The sequence below is a fragment of the Crotalus tigris genome, unplaced genomic scaffold (assembly GCF_016545835.1).
Source record: "Crotalus tigris isolate CLP2741 ecotype Arizona unplaced genomic scaffold, ASM1654583v1 scf7180000023830.6690815, whole genome shotgun sequence".
Lineage (NCBI taxonomy): Eukaryota > Metazoa > Chordata > Lepidosauria > Squamata > Viperidae > Crotalus > Crotalus tigris.
This window is the reverse complement of record NW_024100214.1, coordinates 671,135-688,568: the sequence shown is the minus strand read 5'-3', so window position 1 is coordinate 688,568 and position 17,434 is coordinate 671,135. Positions and strand designations below refer to the sequence as shown.

Genomic DNA, 17,434 nt, shown 5'->3' with positions numbered 1-17,434 from the left:
TCCTCATTTTACCAACCTTGGAAGGATGAAAAACTGAGTCAACCTTGATCTGGTCAAGATCAAACTCCTGGCAGTGAGCAGAGTAGGTCTGCAATAGTGCATTCTAACCACTGTGCCACCATGGCTCTTATTTATTTATACACACATAATCCATGAGAGACTGTAAATTGAAGAGTATGAAAATGGGACCCAGTGTTATCTATCTGAGCAGTTTCTCCCTTCTTAATGCCTTCAAACATCTATGTGTTGGGGGCCAACTCCTCCATTCTTCTGCATACAGAGGTGAACTCCACACCAGACAAACTACACCAGAATAATAGTTCAGGACAATGACACATGAAGCCCATAAATGAACAGGCACACAACCATTGTGATTTCAGGTAAAAAGACAGTGTGTTGGCTTACCTTTGAGTTCACTACTTCCAAAGAGATATTCTGAGGCGAAGCGCTTGGCACTGCAATGCAAAGGGATGGGGGAGAAAAATGGATGAAAGTGGCAAAGCTGTAATTAGAGTAATAAAAGATAATGATAACTCTCCCCCCCCTTCCAAAGTTCCATCTATATGACTTTTTTTTCACTTTAATAATGAGAAAGCAATTGGGAGAACATTGCCAGCTGGCACCTCGAAACTTCCCCGCTGAGGTGAAAACTAAACACATCTGCACAATTTCCTCCCATTTCCAATAATCTTTAGCCACATTATTCAAAAATTAGCTTTCTGTAACTCAATTTTCCGAAAAAGCACAGATGTATAAGTTGGCTGAGCAATGTTAGTAGAACCCTGTACTGTACTGCTTTTTTTCTATACTGCTTTTTTTTCTTCTAGAGTAACTTGATAGCGAGATGAGTGTCATATAAATTTGATAAAACAATAAATAAACAGGAGACTTTTTGCTTACAGGTAGTCCTTGACTTACAACAATGCATTTAGTGACTGAAGTCACATCGACACTGAAAAAAAGTCTAATGATCATGTTTCACACTTATGACTGTTGCAGCACCCCCCATGGTCATGTGATTTACTTTCAGATGCTTGACAATTGGTTCATATTTATAATGGTTGCAGTGTCCTGGGCTCATTTGATCATCTTTTGCAACTTTCTGACAAGCAAAGTCAATGGGGAAGCCAGATTCACTTAACAACCTTAACAAGTGCTGTGATTTACTTAACAAATGTGAAAAGAAACATTATAAAATGGGACAAAACTGACTTAACAAATTTCTCACTTAGCAACAAAAATTCTGGGCTCAGTTGTGTTCAGAAGTCAAGGACTACCTGTACTGAAACTCTGCGTCTCATATTCACTCTTCTACTAAAATGGACTTAAGTAATTTTGGCTTTGGAAATTAGTTGGAGATACAGTGATTTTGTCAAATGAAGCTTACTTCTTGCATCTGAAGTGAACAATGTTGGGCAATAAGAGTACCAGGTCTCTTTAAAAAAAGGTCTGATCTCTAACCTTAAACATTTGTCTAAGTCCACTCTTGTAGGTCTTCCACAATGCCTCTGCAGTTCTGACAAAGCAGTGCTCCAAAGTGATGCAATGTTAGATGTCCTACATCAGACACGTCAAACTCAAGGCCGAGGGGCCAGATCTGGCTGGTAATGTGATTAGATCTGGCCTGCAAGCAAACTAGTAGGAGGTGGTGGTTGAGTATGTAGCAGGGGGGTGAGCTGAAGCAGCAGCAGTGCCAGAGAGGCCTGGGGGAGAGTCAGCTGGCACTGTGGGGCTGCGGAGACTTGGCAGGGACCCCAGAATCAGTGCACACAGCTCCAGCTGATGAATGCTGTGTGAAAAGGCCAGCCAGGTAATAAATGAACACATGGGTGAGAAGAGGACAGGATATTAAAGGAGGGTTTTTGGGGGGAAGGAGGAGGAGTGATGGGGGAGGGAAGGTGATAGGGATGAGAGGAGAGATATTGGCGGGGCATGCCTGAGGGAGAGAAGGGGATAGGAGAGGAGAGGATTTTGTGGGGCAAGCCTGAGGGAAAGAAGGGGACAGCAACTGTCCCTTGGAAGGCAACCGTAATGCTGATGCAGCCTTCAATGAAATTGAGTTTGACACCTCTGTCTTACATAGTAATGGGATTCATCCCAGAAGATCACCTCTTATATTGAATTAGGCTTGTTGTTTTGCACTGCAAGCATGTGTTGGTGGGGAAGAGGGGTGAATACTGACTTGACCAAATGGTCAGCTCTTTGTCAGTGTTGACAGTGTTCTACATTTGGTCCCAGTGCTTGTAGACTGCTTGTGGACTGCCCAGCCAATACTTACGATGCTAGTCTTTAGGTACCAAATTCAAACAAAGTAATACACCAAACTTTTAAATTGATGTTTTAATGGTATTATTGTTGTTTATAGATGATTATTATTTTTACTACCTCTGACTGTTTCATGGCTTCTCTTTTGCTGATGCTTCTTGATTTCTTTGTTTCGATTATTTCATTTGAAGTTTTGATTGCTGTTAATTAGTGTTTTGGAAATTTATACCTCCGCTGAAAATCAGATTAGCAGTCTACATGGAGACTCTTCCAGAGAAGAGATGCCAAGCACCAGCTTTTACAAATCAACAGAGTGTATAATTCCATTGGATAAGTAAGTCTGGAAAGAATTTGATCCTTTGTCCATATCAGTCAACACAACTTCTGACCTGCTGAAATTGAAGAACCATTTTTGTCTTGCTCTAAAAACATGGACAATCTCTGTGCATGGACCTAGAAGATCTTAAGGTCCATAGTGAGCAAGGTCAGAGGTGGAATGTTTGTTTTTATATTCCTTGGTTTGAGAGAAGATTTTTAAGCTCTTCCTCTGAAGCTCATTTTAGGACTTAAGTAAAGTTTTTCGTATATTCTTTCTCATCAACAGCAGAAAACTCACACTACAGTATTAGCACTCAGAATTATGATCAAAAATGTTCTTGGAACTGCAAAACCTGAGGGCCTCACACAGTCCTAAAATGCCCCTGCTCTTCAGGAATCTCCACATATTCCATAACCAAGTTTTGATAGACTCCATTTGATTGGAAAATCATGTGGACGAGAACAAAAACTCTGTTTCTCCTTCCAGCATGTTATCACTAAGTGAGCAAATGGCCTGGTTTGGAAAAAGGCTCCATCCTATGTTCTCACAATCTTGCTATCCTCTTGGTTTATCACTGGCTTTTATCATTATTCATTGTGCATGAAATCTCCAAACGATGAGCAAGTTGTCAAAGCCACGAATGCCAGTTGTAGAGGAAAGTATTTTATTTCATGGAATAAAGTATTTATTAGACCACATATAATTCTTTCTGTTTGTAAATTTTCACTAAGAAGAAGTAAAGCTGTTTTTGCTTTCTAATGACTTTTTCTCTCCATGGGAATTAACCATCCCCTAAAGTGAAATAGGGACCAGAGTCCATTTGGTCCCACTGTGAGTTTCTACCCTGAAGCATATTGCCTCCTCCTGATCTTCACTAATCTGATTTTCAGTAATATTGTTCAAGTGAAGACTGAGGAGGGGTTTATTATTAGACCTTAACCTAACAGGTAGACCTGTTTTGTTAAATTTCTCCACCACCCAACTCTCATTGCAAAAGCTGGTCAATATATTTGCATCTTAAACACATCCATTTGATGCCTGGAACAAATTGAAGAAAGTAATAAAAACTTAGAGGTCTTTTTCCTCAAATGGTCAGCTGTGTGGGGCACAGGAGGGGGGTATTAACTGTGGAATGGGATGACTCAAAGTGGCCAGGTGAGCGTGGCCAGGTAGGCATGGCTGGGTGGTTGTAACCAGATCACCTTTACTAGGTGGCTTTTCCTGTCTAGGTATAAAACCTTGCTTTTCTCCACATTAAATTTCATTTTGTTGGATATGGCCCATTGTTTAATTCTGTCAAGATCTTTTTGGATCCCGAGTTTGTCTTCTGGGGTGTTGTCTATTCCTGCCAGTTTAGTGTCATCTGCAAATCTGATGACTTCCTCTTCTATCCCCTCATCAAAATCATAAGTGTTGTTCTTGGTTTCCCATCTCTGACACAAGTTGACTAAAGGTAAGGAGATTCGAAAATGAAAACTTCACCTTTCCAATAGATGTTTTAGACTAGTTCATTTCTTTTGCTTTCTGGGGCAATGGTTCTGCTTTGGTTCCACTACCTTTAGTGATTGCTTTATCTTAGGAGATACTCTGAGAGCCGTGTAAAAATCCTTTTAATTCAGTATAAAATTAGACCTATTCATTTGTTCTGACAGATATCAATTATTGTATTTGAACAGCTGTCAAGGTGTCATACAATAAAGACACTGCTTAAGTGATGAAGAAAATGTTTAAGTAATTAAAATGGGAGGACAATTTTTCAAAATTTATCCAGAGGGAAAAGATATTTACTTGGACTAATTAGCTCCTCAGAATTTCATGGAAACCTTGGAAAATGAGTGATTGATTGTTGAAGAGACAATAGTACAATTAAGGACACAACTATCACACATACCTTTGGCATATATGTTTCCATAAATAAGAACAAGAAAATTAAAATTCATTATTTAGAATTTCACCAAAATCCCTTTTTGCTTTGGAATAAATTTCAAAAGCAAATTCTCTTTAAGGAAAATGAATAAAAATGATGGAAAAATATGCAAAATTGTGGTGTTATATCCTGAGTAAAATACCCAATTCAAGGTAATGGAAATTTCTTTTAAAAACTGGATATAAAATTAGATAAAGCATTATATTGGAGTGGAAATGTTGAGCGTTAATACTAAAACAGAATAATAGGCTAACAGAGTGGGAAAGGACCTTGGAGGTCATCTAGTCCATCCCCTTGCTCAAGCAGGAAACCCTATACTATTCTGTACAAATGGCTATCCAATCTCTTCTTAAAAACCTCTAGTGTTGGAGCACCCACAACTTCTGGAGACAGATCATTCCACTGATTAATTGATCTGACTGTCAGGAAATTTCTCCTTACTTCTAGGTTTGTTCTCTCCTTGATTAGTTTCCATCCATTGCCTCTTATAAAGGATGTTAAAGAAAAGGAGGTTTATCCAGATATATACTCTCTGGAAAAGGCAGTCCAAACTGATGAATGAATCACAGAGGAATTATCCTTTAGCATGTGAAGATCTCTTGTGGAACCTAGAAGCACAGGGTCCACCTCTCTCAAATGATAACATTTCATTCTCTGCAACAGATTCACTGTGACTGCAAATCTTGTAACTTTAACCAATTTAAATTAGTTACTTTATCTAATTTGCTTGTAGATAAGGTTACTACCTCGATATAGGAGCTATAAGATACTAAGCACTTGGCATCAACAAACATTCATTGATTAAAAAGTAAGATCCAGGGGATAATAGAACAGCCTCCAAATTACAAGTAATGAATTGTATCTGGTTAGGCTCATAAGAAAGTTAGGGAGGTCTATGTAGTATTGCTGAATATTAAAAAGAGAGAAGATTTACAAGGTTTTAGCAAGTTTGCTTTTCTTCCTAAAAACTCATTCCCAGTAATTAAACATTCTATTTACAAGCCAAGAACTTTAGCATTGGGCTAGATCCTCAAGATTTTTTTTTAAAAAGGAAAAGTACTGAAGACATGGAAACAGAATAAGTAAACCATAAAGTCTGAATGTCCTTTAAGGCTATCTGAAATGCTGACTGCATCCAGAACTCTTGGTTTCTAAATTTGGGCTTGCTACCTTTTTCACCACCCGGTTTGCATTACCCTACATAATGGCATGATCACCAAAAGAGAGAGGAAAGCAAAGTTAAAGCTTTTGAAGTTTCACATGGTTTTTTTTTTGTGAGATCTAATAACATTTTGTTTCTCCCTCCTTAATTCCAGGTTGCTCCTCTCTTTGGTCAGTTTCCAACCATTGTTTCTTGTCCTGCCCTTTGGTGCTTTGGAGAATAGTTTGACACCCTTTTCTTTGTGGCAGCCCCTCAAATATTGGAATACTTCTATCATGTTGCCTGTTTTTTCTTTTCTTTAAACTAGCCAAACCCAAGTCCCACAGCCATTCTTCATATGTTTTAGTCTCCAGGCTTTTGATCATTTTAGTTGATCTTCTCTGAACTTTTTCCAAGGTCTTTTGTAGTATGGTGTTTTTTGTAGTATGATAATCAAAATTGGCTGCAGTATTCCAGGTGTGGTCTTACTAAGGTTTTATAAAGTGATACTAATACTTCGCGTGATCTTGATTCTATGCCTCTATTTATACAACCCAGGATTGTATTAGCTTTTTTGGGTGCTGCTGAACATTGTTGACTCATAGTCAAGTGATCATCTACTAGGACTCCAAGATCCCTCTCACAGTTACTGTTTTTGAGCCAGGTCTCATCTAATCTGTACCTGTACCTTTGATTTTTCCTGCCTAAATATAAAACTAGGACTCCAAGATCCTTCTCACAGTTACTGTTTTTAAAAGTAGTTACATTATAACATGCTAGTAATGTAGTTACTTGTAATCTTTAGTTACTTGATTAAATCCATCAGCATTCTGCAGGAATTTTCTAATGGGAGAGGTTACAAAATTAAAAAAAAGTTTTTAGGGCAAAATTAATATGGAAATCAACAGTAAGAGTTTAGGGACATGAGGAATTGATCACATTAAATGTGCACAATTATCATATGCAATTTGCACAGTTAATATTTTTCTTGACTGAATTAATTTACAAAGTCTGGTTTCATACTTTCTGGAACTTATAGTGAAACTATAATTTCTGTGTTTGAAATTAATGTTTGAAAAAAATCTCAGTCATATATCTCTACATTGCAAAATTTTCAGAAAAGAAGAAACAGCCTACTATATGAAATAACTGGAAACATATATGTTATATATGTGACTGAATCTGGATGTTCTGCTTCGGATACCATGAAGCATCCTCCCAGAAGGTAATAAAGAAAACAGGTCATGAAGAGGATGTGTAGTATCCCAGACAATCCTGTGGACCCTGCTCATGCATCGTTTATATGCTATGTCCTGGATGGAAGGGAGGGAATTGCCAATAATCTTTTCTGCCATCCTCACCACTTTCTGCACCACTTTCCTGTCTGAAGCAGTAATGCTTCCAAATAGACAGTAATGCAATAAGACAGGATGCTCTCGATCATCCCTCTATAAAAAGTGGTAAGGACAGGGGAAGGAAGATGTATTTTTCTCATGCAACACAGAAATTGCAGGCGCTTCTCTGCCCACTTCACCAGTGTCTCACTATTGAGTGACCAAGCTAGTCTTTTTGTTAGCTGCACACCCAGAAACTTGATGCTGCTAACCACCTTCACAGGTGAATCATTAATAAACATAGGTGTGTGACTATGACTACCTTTTCTGAAATCGACAATGATCTCTTTAGTTTTTTCTACATTTAAAATTAGACTGTTTTTGTTATATCAGTTTACCAAACCCTCTACTTCCTTGTGGTAAGCACCCTCATTGTCATCTTGAATAAGGCCCACTACTGTTGTATCATCTACATACTTCACAATATGGTTGACTGCAAACCTAGCACAACAGTCATGAATCAACAGGGTGAACAATAGTGGAGAACCTGTGTTCAAGAAAACGGTGTTAGAAACATTAGTCCCACCATGGACATACTGGAGCCCATCCATAAGAAAATCAAAAATCTAGTTGCACAAAGGAGTATTAAAGCCTAAAAGGCCCAGTTTGTCTACTAGATGCTGAGGAATGATTGTATTAAATGTCAAACTGAAATCGACAAACATCATTCACACATGGTATCTTGTGTCTTTGTTGTCCACAAGCAAATTTAAGATTTTCTACTCTTTATTACCAATCCTTTGATTTCCAGTTGGGTAAAGTAAACCATCATTTGGAGGGTCACTAAAAGCACTCAACTGTATGTGTGAATATATATGTGAGAGAATCGAATGTTGAAAATAATGGAGCTAAAATATCTTGGGAAGGTAACACGAACTTGGTTTGTTTCTATCCTACTCTCTTCCTCATCCCTCTATATATTCATTAATATATATTCTGGGATTCTTGTCTAATAGTGAATTTTTTTTAATAAATCAACTGCTGATGATAGACAGACAGACAGACAGAGATTTCATTCATCAATATTCTCATATCTATATAGGATATCCTAAACTTATCTACCAAAATCCATAATTCCATAAATCTTTTGCTTTCTCTTTCTTTTTTCTCTTTGGCATATATTTAACAACAATTTTCAAAATATAACCAGGGAATAAGTGGATGATCCAATGTACCCATCAGGAAGCTAATCTACCAAGTATTTGATGATGTTCAAAAGTCGTTTCAATTGCCAACGCCTGAACATATGGTAAAGAAAGAGAGTAAGGAGAACTAAACAGCAGTATTTATGACCACGGGAATCCAGTTTGAAAATCTAATTGGAAGGCAGTCTGAGTGAATCAGCAAACCAAAATCATTCTTGGAGCCAGATCAACAAATCACTGATTTAGAAGAGTACAAGTCCAGATATTTTGTTAAATGCAACTGAGTTTCCAAACCATGCTGACCCTTGTTTCAAATTACATTAATCAGATCTGATTAATGTATAACCTAATGTTTCATAGCTCTTACTTACCATCTGAAAGGGTCCTAACTGTCAGGCCTTCAGTCGATACTCCTGGACCATAATGATTGTAAGCCAGAAAGCGGAGAGTGTATTCTGTGAATATCTTCAGACCTTCCAACTTATAGGACTGACCATTAACTTCTATGGTCTAGATGCAGAAAAGAACAAACAAACAAATAAAAATATGACAGCACAAAAATTAGAACATTGAGATAGATAGATAGATAGACAGACAGACAGACAGACAGACAGACAGACAGATAATAGAACAGAGAGAGAATATTAATTATATTTCATTTCACTATGTAAGAATTGGAAGAATGGAGTTATTCATTCCTAGGTTTTCAGAAATTTGGTCCCTCATACAATTTATATTCTAGGAGAGGATTTTAGTTTTTTTTTAAAAAAACAAACATTTTCTAGGATATATTCCTATAACTACTGTTTCTCAGGTTGCAATATATAGAATTGAGATCATGTGATATCCCCACAAGAAATGGCTGAGATTCAATTAAAATATATTAAAATTATATTTACTTAAAATACAACACCTGTTTTAGGTCTATTGAATATAAGGAAGAACCTGTAATGTATGCACACTTTTTGAAATTGTACAGTATGGTTTGCAACGGAAGAGAAGTGCATAAATATACACTGTGCAAATTAGAAACAATAGTATATACCCAAATACAATTGTCTAAGGAAATTAAGGAAAAACTTCCTAACAGTGAGGACAATTAACCAGTGGAACAGCTTGCCTTCAGAAATTGTCACTTGTCTGAGGTGGCATAGGTCAGTGGTGGTGAATCTATGGCATGTGTGCAAGAGGTGGCACTCAGAGCCCTCTCTGTGGGCACCAGCACCATTGCTCCAGCCCCACCTCCCCCCTCTCCTCATAGTAGCCCTCTCCAGAGGAGAGTTACCCCTGAGCGCGGGCCGTGCAGAGCAGGACATCCAAGTACATGGCAACTGGGCAGCAGGGACAAGACTCTACCATCACACCCCTTTGCATGCAGTTGATGTTGCGGGGCGCAGGCAGAGGGGGGGCTGCCATAGTGCTGCTGGGGCACCTGGGTGATCTGCGGCAGGCTGTGGAGGTGGTGGGTGGCCCTGTATGCAGGCGCTGGGTGCAGGGATGGAGCGGGGTGGGCAGGGGGGTGGAATGGGGGCGGGTGTAGTGCCGGGTTTTGGGCACTCGGTCTCTAAAAGCATGGGTTCTCCTGCTTGAGCAGGGGGCTGGACTAGAAGACCTTTAAGGTTCTATTCTATTCTATTCTATTCTATTCTATTCTATTCTATTCTATTCTATTCTATTCTATTCTATTCTATTCTATTCTATCCTATTCTGAAAACGGGATTGAAAATTGAATGTATTAAATGTACACAAAAACAGGTAAAATCCTATTGCACATATAATACTTTTTATATGTCAGAGGTCAGCAGCCTCACATACACTCAAATTCTAAAGACTGAAGCTTAAGAAACAGCAGTGGTAGGAATGTGTCCTAAGTAAGGGAAATTATATTTTTATGTTGCTAAATTCTTTTCCCACAAGATATGATGGACCAAATACCATTTTTCCCATACAAAATATAGAATGGAATTTATATTCAACTGGAAAAAAATGCTCAATAAAGCCAGAGAATCTCCATCTCTGGCAAAGTAACTGGAGACCCATTTGTGCTAAGGAATCTGCTTCTTCCAGCTTGAGTAATGAAACACAGAAAGAGCAATAATTACTCTCTAATGTTGTGGCACTCTCTTCTGCCAAATTTCTGTGATGTCACTGAGTGCCCATATTTTGATAATTCATAGGTTAAAGAATCACACTCCCCTCTTTGAGGGGATGAGGATGTTGATAAACCATACAAGTTAGTAAGGATTACACCTTTCATTCCATTTTTGACCATTTCAATCGCTATAAATTCCTATGTTTCCTCACCTGTTCTTTCCCAGTTGGTCCTTCTGTATAGTACAATCTGTACCCTTGCACTGGGCCATTTGCATATGCAGGTGGTTCCCATGTGATAAGAATTGAAGTAGGTGAGACAGAGACAGCCTGGAGGTTTTCTACTGGTCCAGGAACTTGCACTGTATTGGGAAAAACAAACAGGAACAGTTCAGTTATAAAGTTGAGCTGTGTGGTGACCTAATGATGAGGACACTTGCCTCCTGTTTGGAAGGTTGAGAGTTCAATCCTAGATAGCAGCAAATATTTCTCTCCAAGAAAAGATATCTGCTGAAAACTGCACAAGGTATTAGGAAGGGCATCCAGCCAGTAAATTCTCAGCTCCATACAGTCAGCCCAACTCTATCCCCAATTAAGGGTTACAGGGTCATAAAAAGGGGGTTCAGATATAAAGTTAGGAAAGTATTATTTCAACTATTTCAACTTGCCCAATCCCAATAGCATCTCTGATGACTTCAGGTTTTACTGAGAAATCTTGGACAACAGAATAAATGCTACTTGGAGAAGGATAAATACTGCTCCCATCTTCCAGGGGCAGGGAGGGTGGGCCCAAGTATTTCAGAGCAATCAATCTGATATAAATACTATTCCATTCTACACAGAAGGCTTTAACAAGGATTTAGGCAAATTGGAATATGTTCAGAGTAAGGTAATGAGGATTATCAGGAGACTACAAATTAAACTTTGTGAAGAGCGATTGAAGGAATTGGGAGTATTTAGTCTTATTAGAAGAAGACTGACAAGGGATATTATAGCACATCATGTATCTTGACTTAAAATAGCATTTGCCAAAGTACCCCAGAGCATTCTGATGAGCAACCTAATTAAATATAAGCTGAGGCTGCAAGATGGGTCTACCTCTGGCTTGAAACTTTACTGAAAGAGTGCTTGATCCTGATCGTATTGGAAAGAGGCATCAAATACTGTAGGTGCCAGAAGGTTCAGTCTCGGGATAATTATATTTTCAACAATGACTTGAGTACCTCCCTTAAAGAAGGATTCAGAAGTGTTGAAAAAGGTTCAGAACAAATTCTGTGAAGATGAATGGGGACTTCAGTCTGAATCCTATGAGGAAATTACTGGCATAGGTTAGTTTTAAGAAGAGGGGACTTTAAAAGGCTGCAGTAGCACCTTTTGCCAAGAATATCATACAAAGACCTGTTCTCTACCCTTTGAAAGGATTGGAAATGAAATAATGATTCATTATTATTATTATTATTATTATTATTATTATTATTATTATTATTATTATTATGATCAAAAGTTCACAGCTTAAAAAGCTGACAAGGAAAAACCATGCAAACAATATAATAAATAATAAATGAAACAGCCAAATAAAAGCACAGGTACATTATCAAGTGCAACTGGGGAGACAGACTGCCAGCTGGTATTTGGGATCTCCTCATTATCTGGTGACACAGTCTACAGACCAGTATTTCTCAACCTCAGCAACTTTAAGATGAGCAGCAGGGGAATTCTGGGAGATGAAGTCTGTACACATTAAAAATGATGAGGTTGGGAAACACTGCTGTAGATCATTGGGCAAATTTCTGTTGTGTAACATGTAGTAGCAGATTCTGTACCTTATCAGGAGAGAAGGAATTCATCTAGGTAGCATGAAAAGTTTACTAAAAGGGGCAGAATAAATGTATTGCATACATATAGATTCAGGGGTGTCAAACTCGCAACGTTACGTGACGTGTTGTGACATATCACAACTTTTTTTTTTCCATTGCTGGCAATGGGGTGGGTGCCGTTTCGCTATGATGCATCCAGCCCACGGGCTGGCAGTTTGACACCCTGATATAGATCATGCCAGACAAATCTTATTGCATTCTTTGACCAGGTGACAAAATTAGTGGACCAGAGGAATGCTGTGGATATAATTTACTTGGACTTCAGTAAGGCATTTGATAAAGTAGACTACAACCTACTACTTGATAAGATAGGAAAATGTGGCTTATACAGCATCAGCAACAGATGGATTCATGGCTGGCTGACCAGCCATACTCAGCGTGTGGTCCTCAGGAACCACATCTACATGGAGGGAAGTGTGTTGTGGGGTGCCCCAGGGCTCTGTTTTGGGCCCAGTGCTCTTCAACATCATCAATGAGTTGGATGAGGGGATAGATGGGGAACTCATCAAATTTGAGAGACAACACCAATCTGGCAGGAATAGCCAACACTCCAGAAGATAGGCTTAAGATACAGAAGGATCTTGACAGACTTGAACATTGGGCGCTAACTAACAAAATGAAATTCAATGGTGAAAAAAGTATGGTTCTACATTTAGGCAAGAAAAACCAAATGCACAGGTATAATATAGGTGGTGCCTTGCTCAATAGTAGTAACTGTAAGAAGGATCTTGGAGTCCTAGTGGACAATCACTTCAATATGAGCCAGCAGTGTGCTGCAGCTGCCAAAAAAAGGCAACACAGTGCTAGGTTGCATTAACAGAGGGACAGACTCAAGATCACGTGAAGTGTTAATACCACTTTACAATGCCTAGGTAAGACCACACTTGGAATACTGCATCCAGTTTTGGTTACCATATATAAAAAAGATATTAAGATTCTAGACAGAGTGCAGAAAAGAGTAACAAAGATGATTAGGATCTGGAGGTCGAAAGATATGTTTAATTGTTGCAAGAACTGGGAATGTCTAGTTTAACAAAGAGAAGGACTAAGGGTGACATGATAGTAGCCTTCCAGTATTTGAGAGGCTGGCATAAAGAATAGGAGGACAACTTACTCTCTGAAGCACCTGAGGGCAAGACCAGTAGTAATGGATGTAAAGTTACCAAGAAGAGATCAAATCTAGAGGTTTAGAGAAATTTCCTGACAGTGAGAACAATTAATCAATGGAATGGCTTGCCTTCAGAAGTTGTAAATACTCCAACACTGGAGGTTTTTAAGAAGAGATTGGATGGTCATTTGCTTGCAATGGTATAGGGTCTCCTTGGGAAGGGTTGGGCTAGAAGACCTCCAAGATCCCTTCCAACTTTGTTATTCTGTATTCTGCAATTTGATCCTATAATTCTAAATGCAGAAGCTTTTAATGGCTATTTGTGGGGGCTTTGGTGAAAGGGGTATTTTTAATGTTATTCCAGTATGAGGACCTATTAATCTCCATTAATGTTTTGCTTTCATCCATCCCTTTGAAGATGGGAGAAAATAAATCATAAACTAGATGGACAAAGAAGAAGAACCAAAGAAGTCACATCTTAATGTTCAAGTATTAATTTCAAAGACCCATTTCATATATAGCAAATCAGCCATTATTCAGCTTTTAAATGCAGAAATAGAAATTCAGAAACAGAAATTCAGTTCAGCTTTTAAATGCAGAAATAGAAATTAATAGGAAGCTGACATATGTCACTTTAAAAAAAACCCAAACCAAACAAATGGAGTTTAAAAAGTGCTTCATATTCATTTTTTTTTTCCTGTTTCATCTCCCAAACTTTGTATTTACACTTTTTTCTGTGTGGAAACATTTTCAATAAACTCATGTCTTCTTTCCATTAAGTCTCAGTTTACTGAACGTTAATGCCTAAGGCTATTTTCTTTTTCTCTTTTCATTTCCCTTAAGTTTTCTTCAATTATTGAAAAATAAAACAGACATAATACTGTTATTAACAGCAAAACAGTTGTCTTCTACATATAGTAACTGGATTATTATTTCATTTAGTGTCCTATTTCTATAATCCCATTACTCTCCTAGATTTATTGTCTTTCTAGTGCTGTGCAAAGATTTTTTTCTTTTATTTCTCTCAAACCTTTTAGTACATTAATGTACTAAATTGTGTTTCATGAAATCAACTTAACTAGTTGGGCTGCTGTTTTGTATTTATTGATTTCTGCAATTTTACAATATCATTTTACAGTATCATTAGCTGTCTTGTAATAATTCAGTGCTGAAAGATGGAATTTATTTTTTCCAAAAAGGAAAATAAATAAAGGGACATACAGCATATGTAATGACAGCCAGTTTGTACAATTTGAATTTTTGTTACAAGTAAACTGCACAATAGTTGCATGTCAGGTTCTCATTGACAGATATAGACTATTAAATCCTATATAAATTAATGACTTGTCCCAAAGAGTTAAGTATGTGTTCAAATATACATACGCAAGGATGGTATGATATGGCAGTTTATATTGTAAAATAGCTTTAAATAAATGCTTGACAGACAGAGCTAAATTTCTAATCAAAGGCAGTAGGGAGACATGAACCAATCAGTGCCATCTTAAATTTATTTTAGCTGTGTTTACATTAGTTTGTGGTGTTTTTTTAAAAAAATCTGCACAAACATTTTATGCATTTTCTGTACATTTCTCTTATTCTAGAAACTGTATAAATTTGCATATTTCTGCAAGAAATCTCCCTAAAACAATGCATTTTTGTGCAAGTGTTATTACTTTCCAGTTTGTTATGAAATTTCTAACACAGGAACATGGTTTCTCTTTACAAGCAGGATATAAGCATGTATACCAGACAGCCATTACGCTGCTGACTGCAAACATTTTCCTACACATGCTCCATCATCTGTATTCCCAGGATTTACTATTTGAATCCACAGAGAGGAATAGGAAAATGGGGGGGAGCAGGGGATGATGGTCATTTCCACTGTAGGATATTCCTGAATGGGACATCCATGTGAGGTGCAAAGAATCAAAGCCATGCATAGAATACCAATTAAGATTATTGCTGTTGCCTATACACAAGAATCTGCACAAATAACAGCACTAAATTTGGCACTAGAAAAGAGTCAATGGAATTCAAGAGGGATTGGATTTAGATTGTGGGAACATAAGGACTCTAGGCTAGTGACTTGCTTGACTCCCCTCTAGGTGCTGCCTGCTCTTTTCCTATATCTATTCTCTTTAAATGTCTCACCAAGTTTCAAGATGGCCCTACATGGAAAATGATGGGGCACATCAACATTGTACTGTATCTGAAGGGTATCTTTAAGATCTGAGACAAGTTATTCTCCGAGAATTCCTCTTTTCTGTTTTGTAGACTGATGAAGTCTTAGAAGTCATTCCTCTTTATGTTACCTACTTATGTGGCCCTGATAATGAGAAACAGCAGTCTTTTTATTTACAGCCTGAAGAATACAATTCACTTTGCTTTACACCTCCTAATTTTCTGCAGAAAAAAAAATCCAGCACAAGCTGTTTGTGAAGCCCTTTGCCTATCAACAAATAGGAGCGTGATTTGATTGTCTGTGATTTTTCTTCTTCATCTTCTCTTGTCTTACTGCAGTTAACAGCTTTAATTACATTTCTAGAAAATTTGCTTCTGGGCTCTGTGGGTTGATTCAGCTTCAGAAAGCTTGGAAGCAATGTAATTATTAGCATAATGAAATCCCTGCTACCCTGCTCTGAACAATTTTGGAAGATATGACAGCTATTTGTCAAAAAAAATATATATCTCAGCACATATACACTTTTACTGCTGCTGATCCATAAAAGTTGAAATCTGCATCTCACAAAGAAGTTATTCTATGTTTCATTTAGCCTTAAAATGTTGATCAGTAAATCCTACAGGCTGGACTAGATTAATGGATTTTATTGACTTAGATTTGGTGGAAACCAACAATCAACCCATAATGATAGACAGTGGATCCCAACTTTTTGGGCACTAGGGACTGGTTCCTTAGAAAACATTTTTTTTCCACAGTCTTGGGGGGGGGATGGTTTCACACATTATCTAAATCTTGTGTATGTTCACATGAAACTTCGCACACTTGCATGGTCCAGTTCCTAATGGGCCATGGACCGGTACTGGTCTGCGGCCTAGGGATTGGGGACCCCTGTGTTATAAAAGTTCATCCAAAGAGAAAGGAAAAAATGAGTGCGGTTGTGATGAATGTTAGTGGAAGAAAGATGGATGTTGATAAGTTTTGGGGACAGATGAAAAAATGTACAGACATCACTCTTATTGGACTGAAACAGTAGAATCTAGTTAAGTTTTCCAAGCCCTGAAGTTGTGGGCCAAAAGATTATTATAAGCTTCTCCCAAATGGTAATTTATGATAATCCAACAGTATGTACTATATGATTGCAATTAGTTTGAGAGGCATTACAAATCCTCTTAAGAGATTGGTAGTTTTTTCTTCTTTTTTCCTTTTTTGTAGTCTTGTATAGTATGCTGAAAAGAACACCTTCTAACACATTTCCACATGAATTCACAGAAATACAAATGAAATTCTATCCTTCTCACAAATATGACCCAATTATTATACTCTCCATAAAGAAATCAGCCTAAAGCAAAAGTAAATGTTAATATGGGAAGAGACCATTGTTCACAGAAACAGGATCTGAATATCTAAATGTGTGTATGTGTGTGTGTGTGTGTGTGTACAAACACACACACTTAATATAAAGTATTTTAAGCAAATGGAATACATTTATTTAAGTTACACCTCATTTTTCCTAAGTAGATACCTAAAATGAATATGAATAAAATGAAATTGAAAGCTGCCCTCAATCAAAAACATCTGAAAAGGTCTATGAGAATCAGGGAAAAAAAAAAATAACTGAAATGAGGGAATTTATCAGGGCAGTTTTACACATGCTTTCCTAAAATGACTTTTCTTGATAGCCATTTCTGATGGAGAAGATGTGATGAAAGATCACACCCTTAAATCCTTTGAATTCATTCCTATCCATACAAAGCCGATCAATGTCATTATTATAACAAAAAAAGTGGTGCCATCATATCTTTCTCGAACATCAGAAACATTTAGTTACTAACTGAATCTCAGCAGTGATTATGCCAATTTCACTCTTGGAATTCCATAGATAAAAAATTCATTACCTCCCTGGCAGATTCAGGCTGGTATAGAGAAAGCTGGAAGAAGACAAATAGCTTTTTGTGGTAGATTTCAGACAGCAGTTTCCAAAATAA

At 37.6% G+C, this 17,434-nt stretch overlaps 1 protein-coding gene across 1 annotated transcript in view; it reads right to left on the bottom strand.

Moving 5' to 3' along the window:
• DCC (DCC netrin 1 receptor) overlaps nucleotides 1-17,434 on the bottom strand; it is a 450,546-nt gene that overhangs the window by 239,147 nt on the left and 193,965 nt on the right. Inside the window, exons 6-8 of the mRNA XM_039322125.1 lie at nucleotides 10,496-10,644; nucleotides 8,563-8,701; nucleotides 406-455 (exon numbers count right to left, since the gene is read on the bottom strand). Coding sequence (XP_039178059.1) covers nucleotides 406-455; nucleotides 8,563-8,701; nucleotides 10,496-10,644 — 338 coding nt within the window. The remainder of the gene's footprint in view (nucleotides 1-405; nucleotides 456-8,562; nucleotides 8,702-10,495; nucleotides 10,645-17,434) is intronic.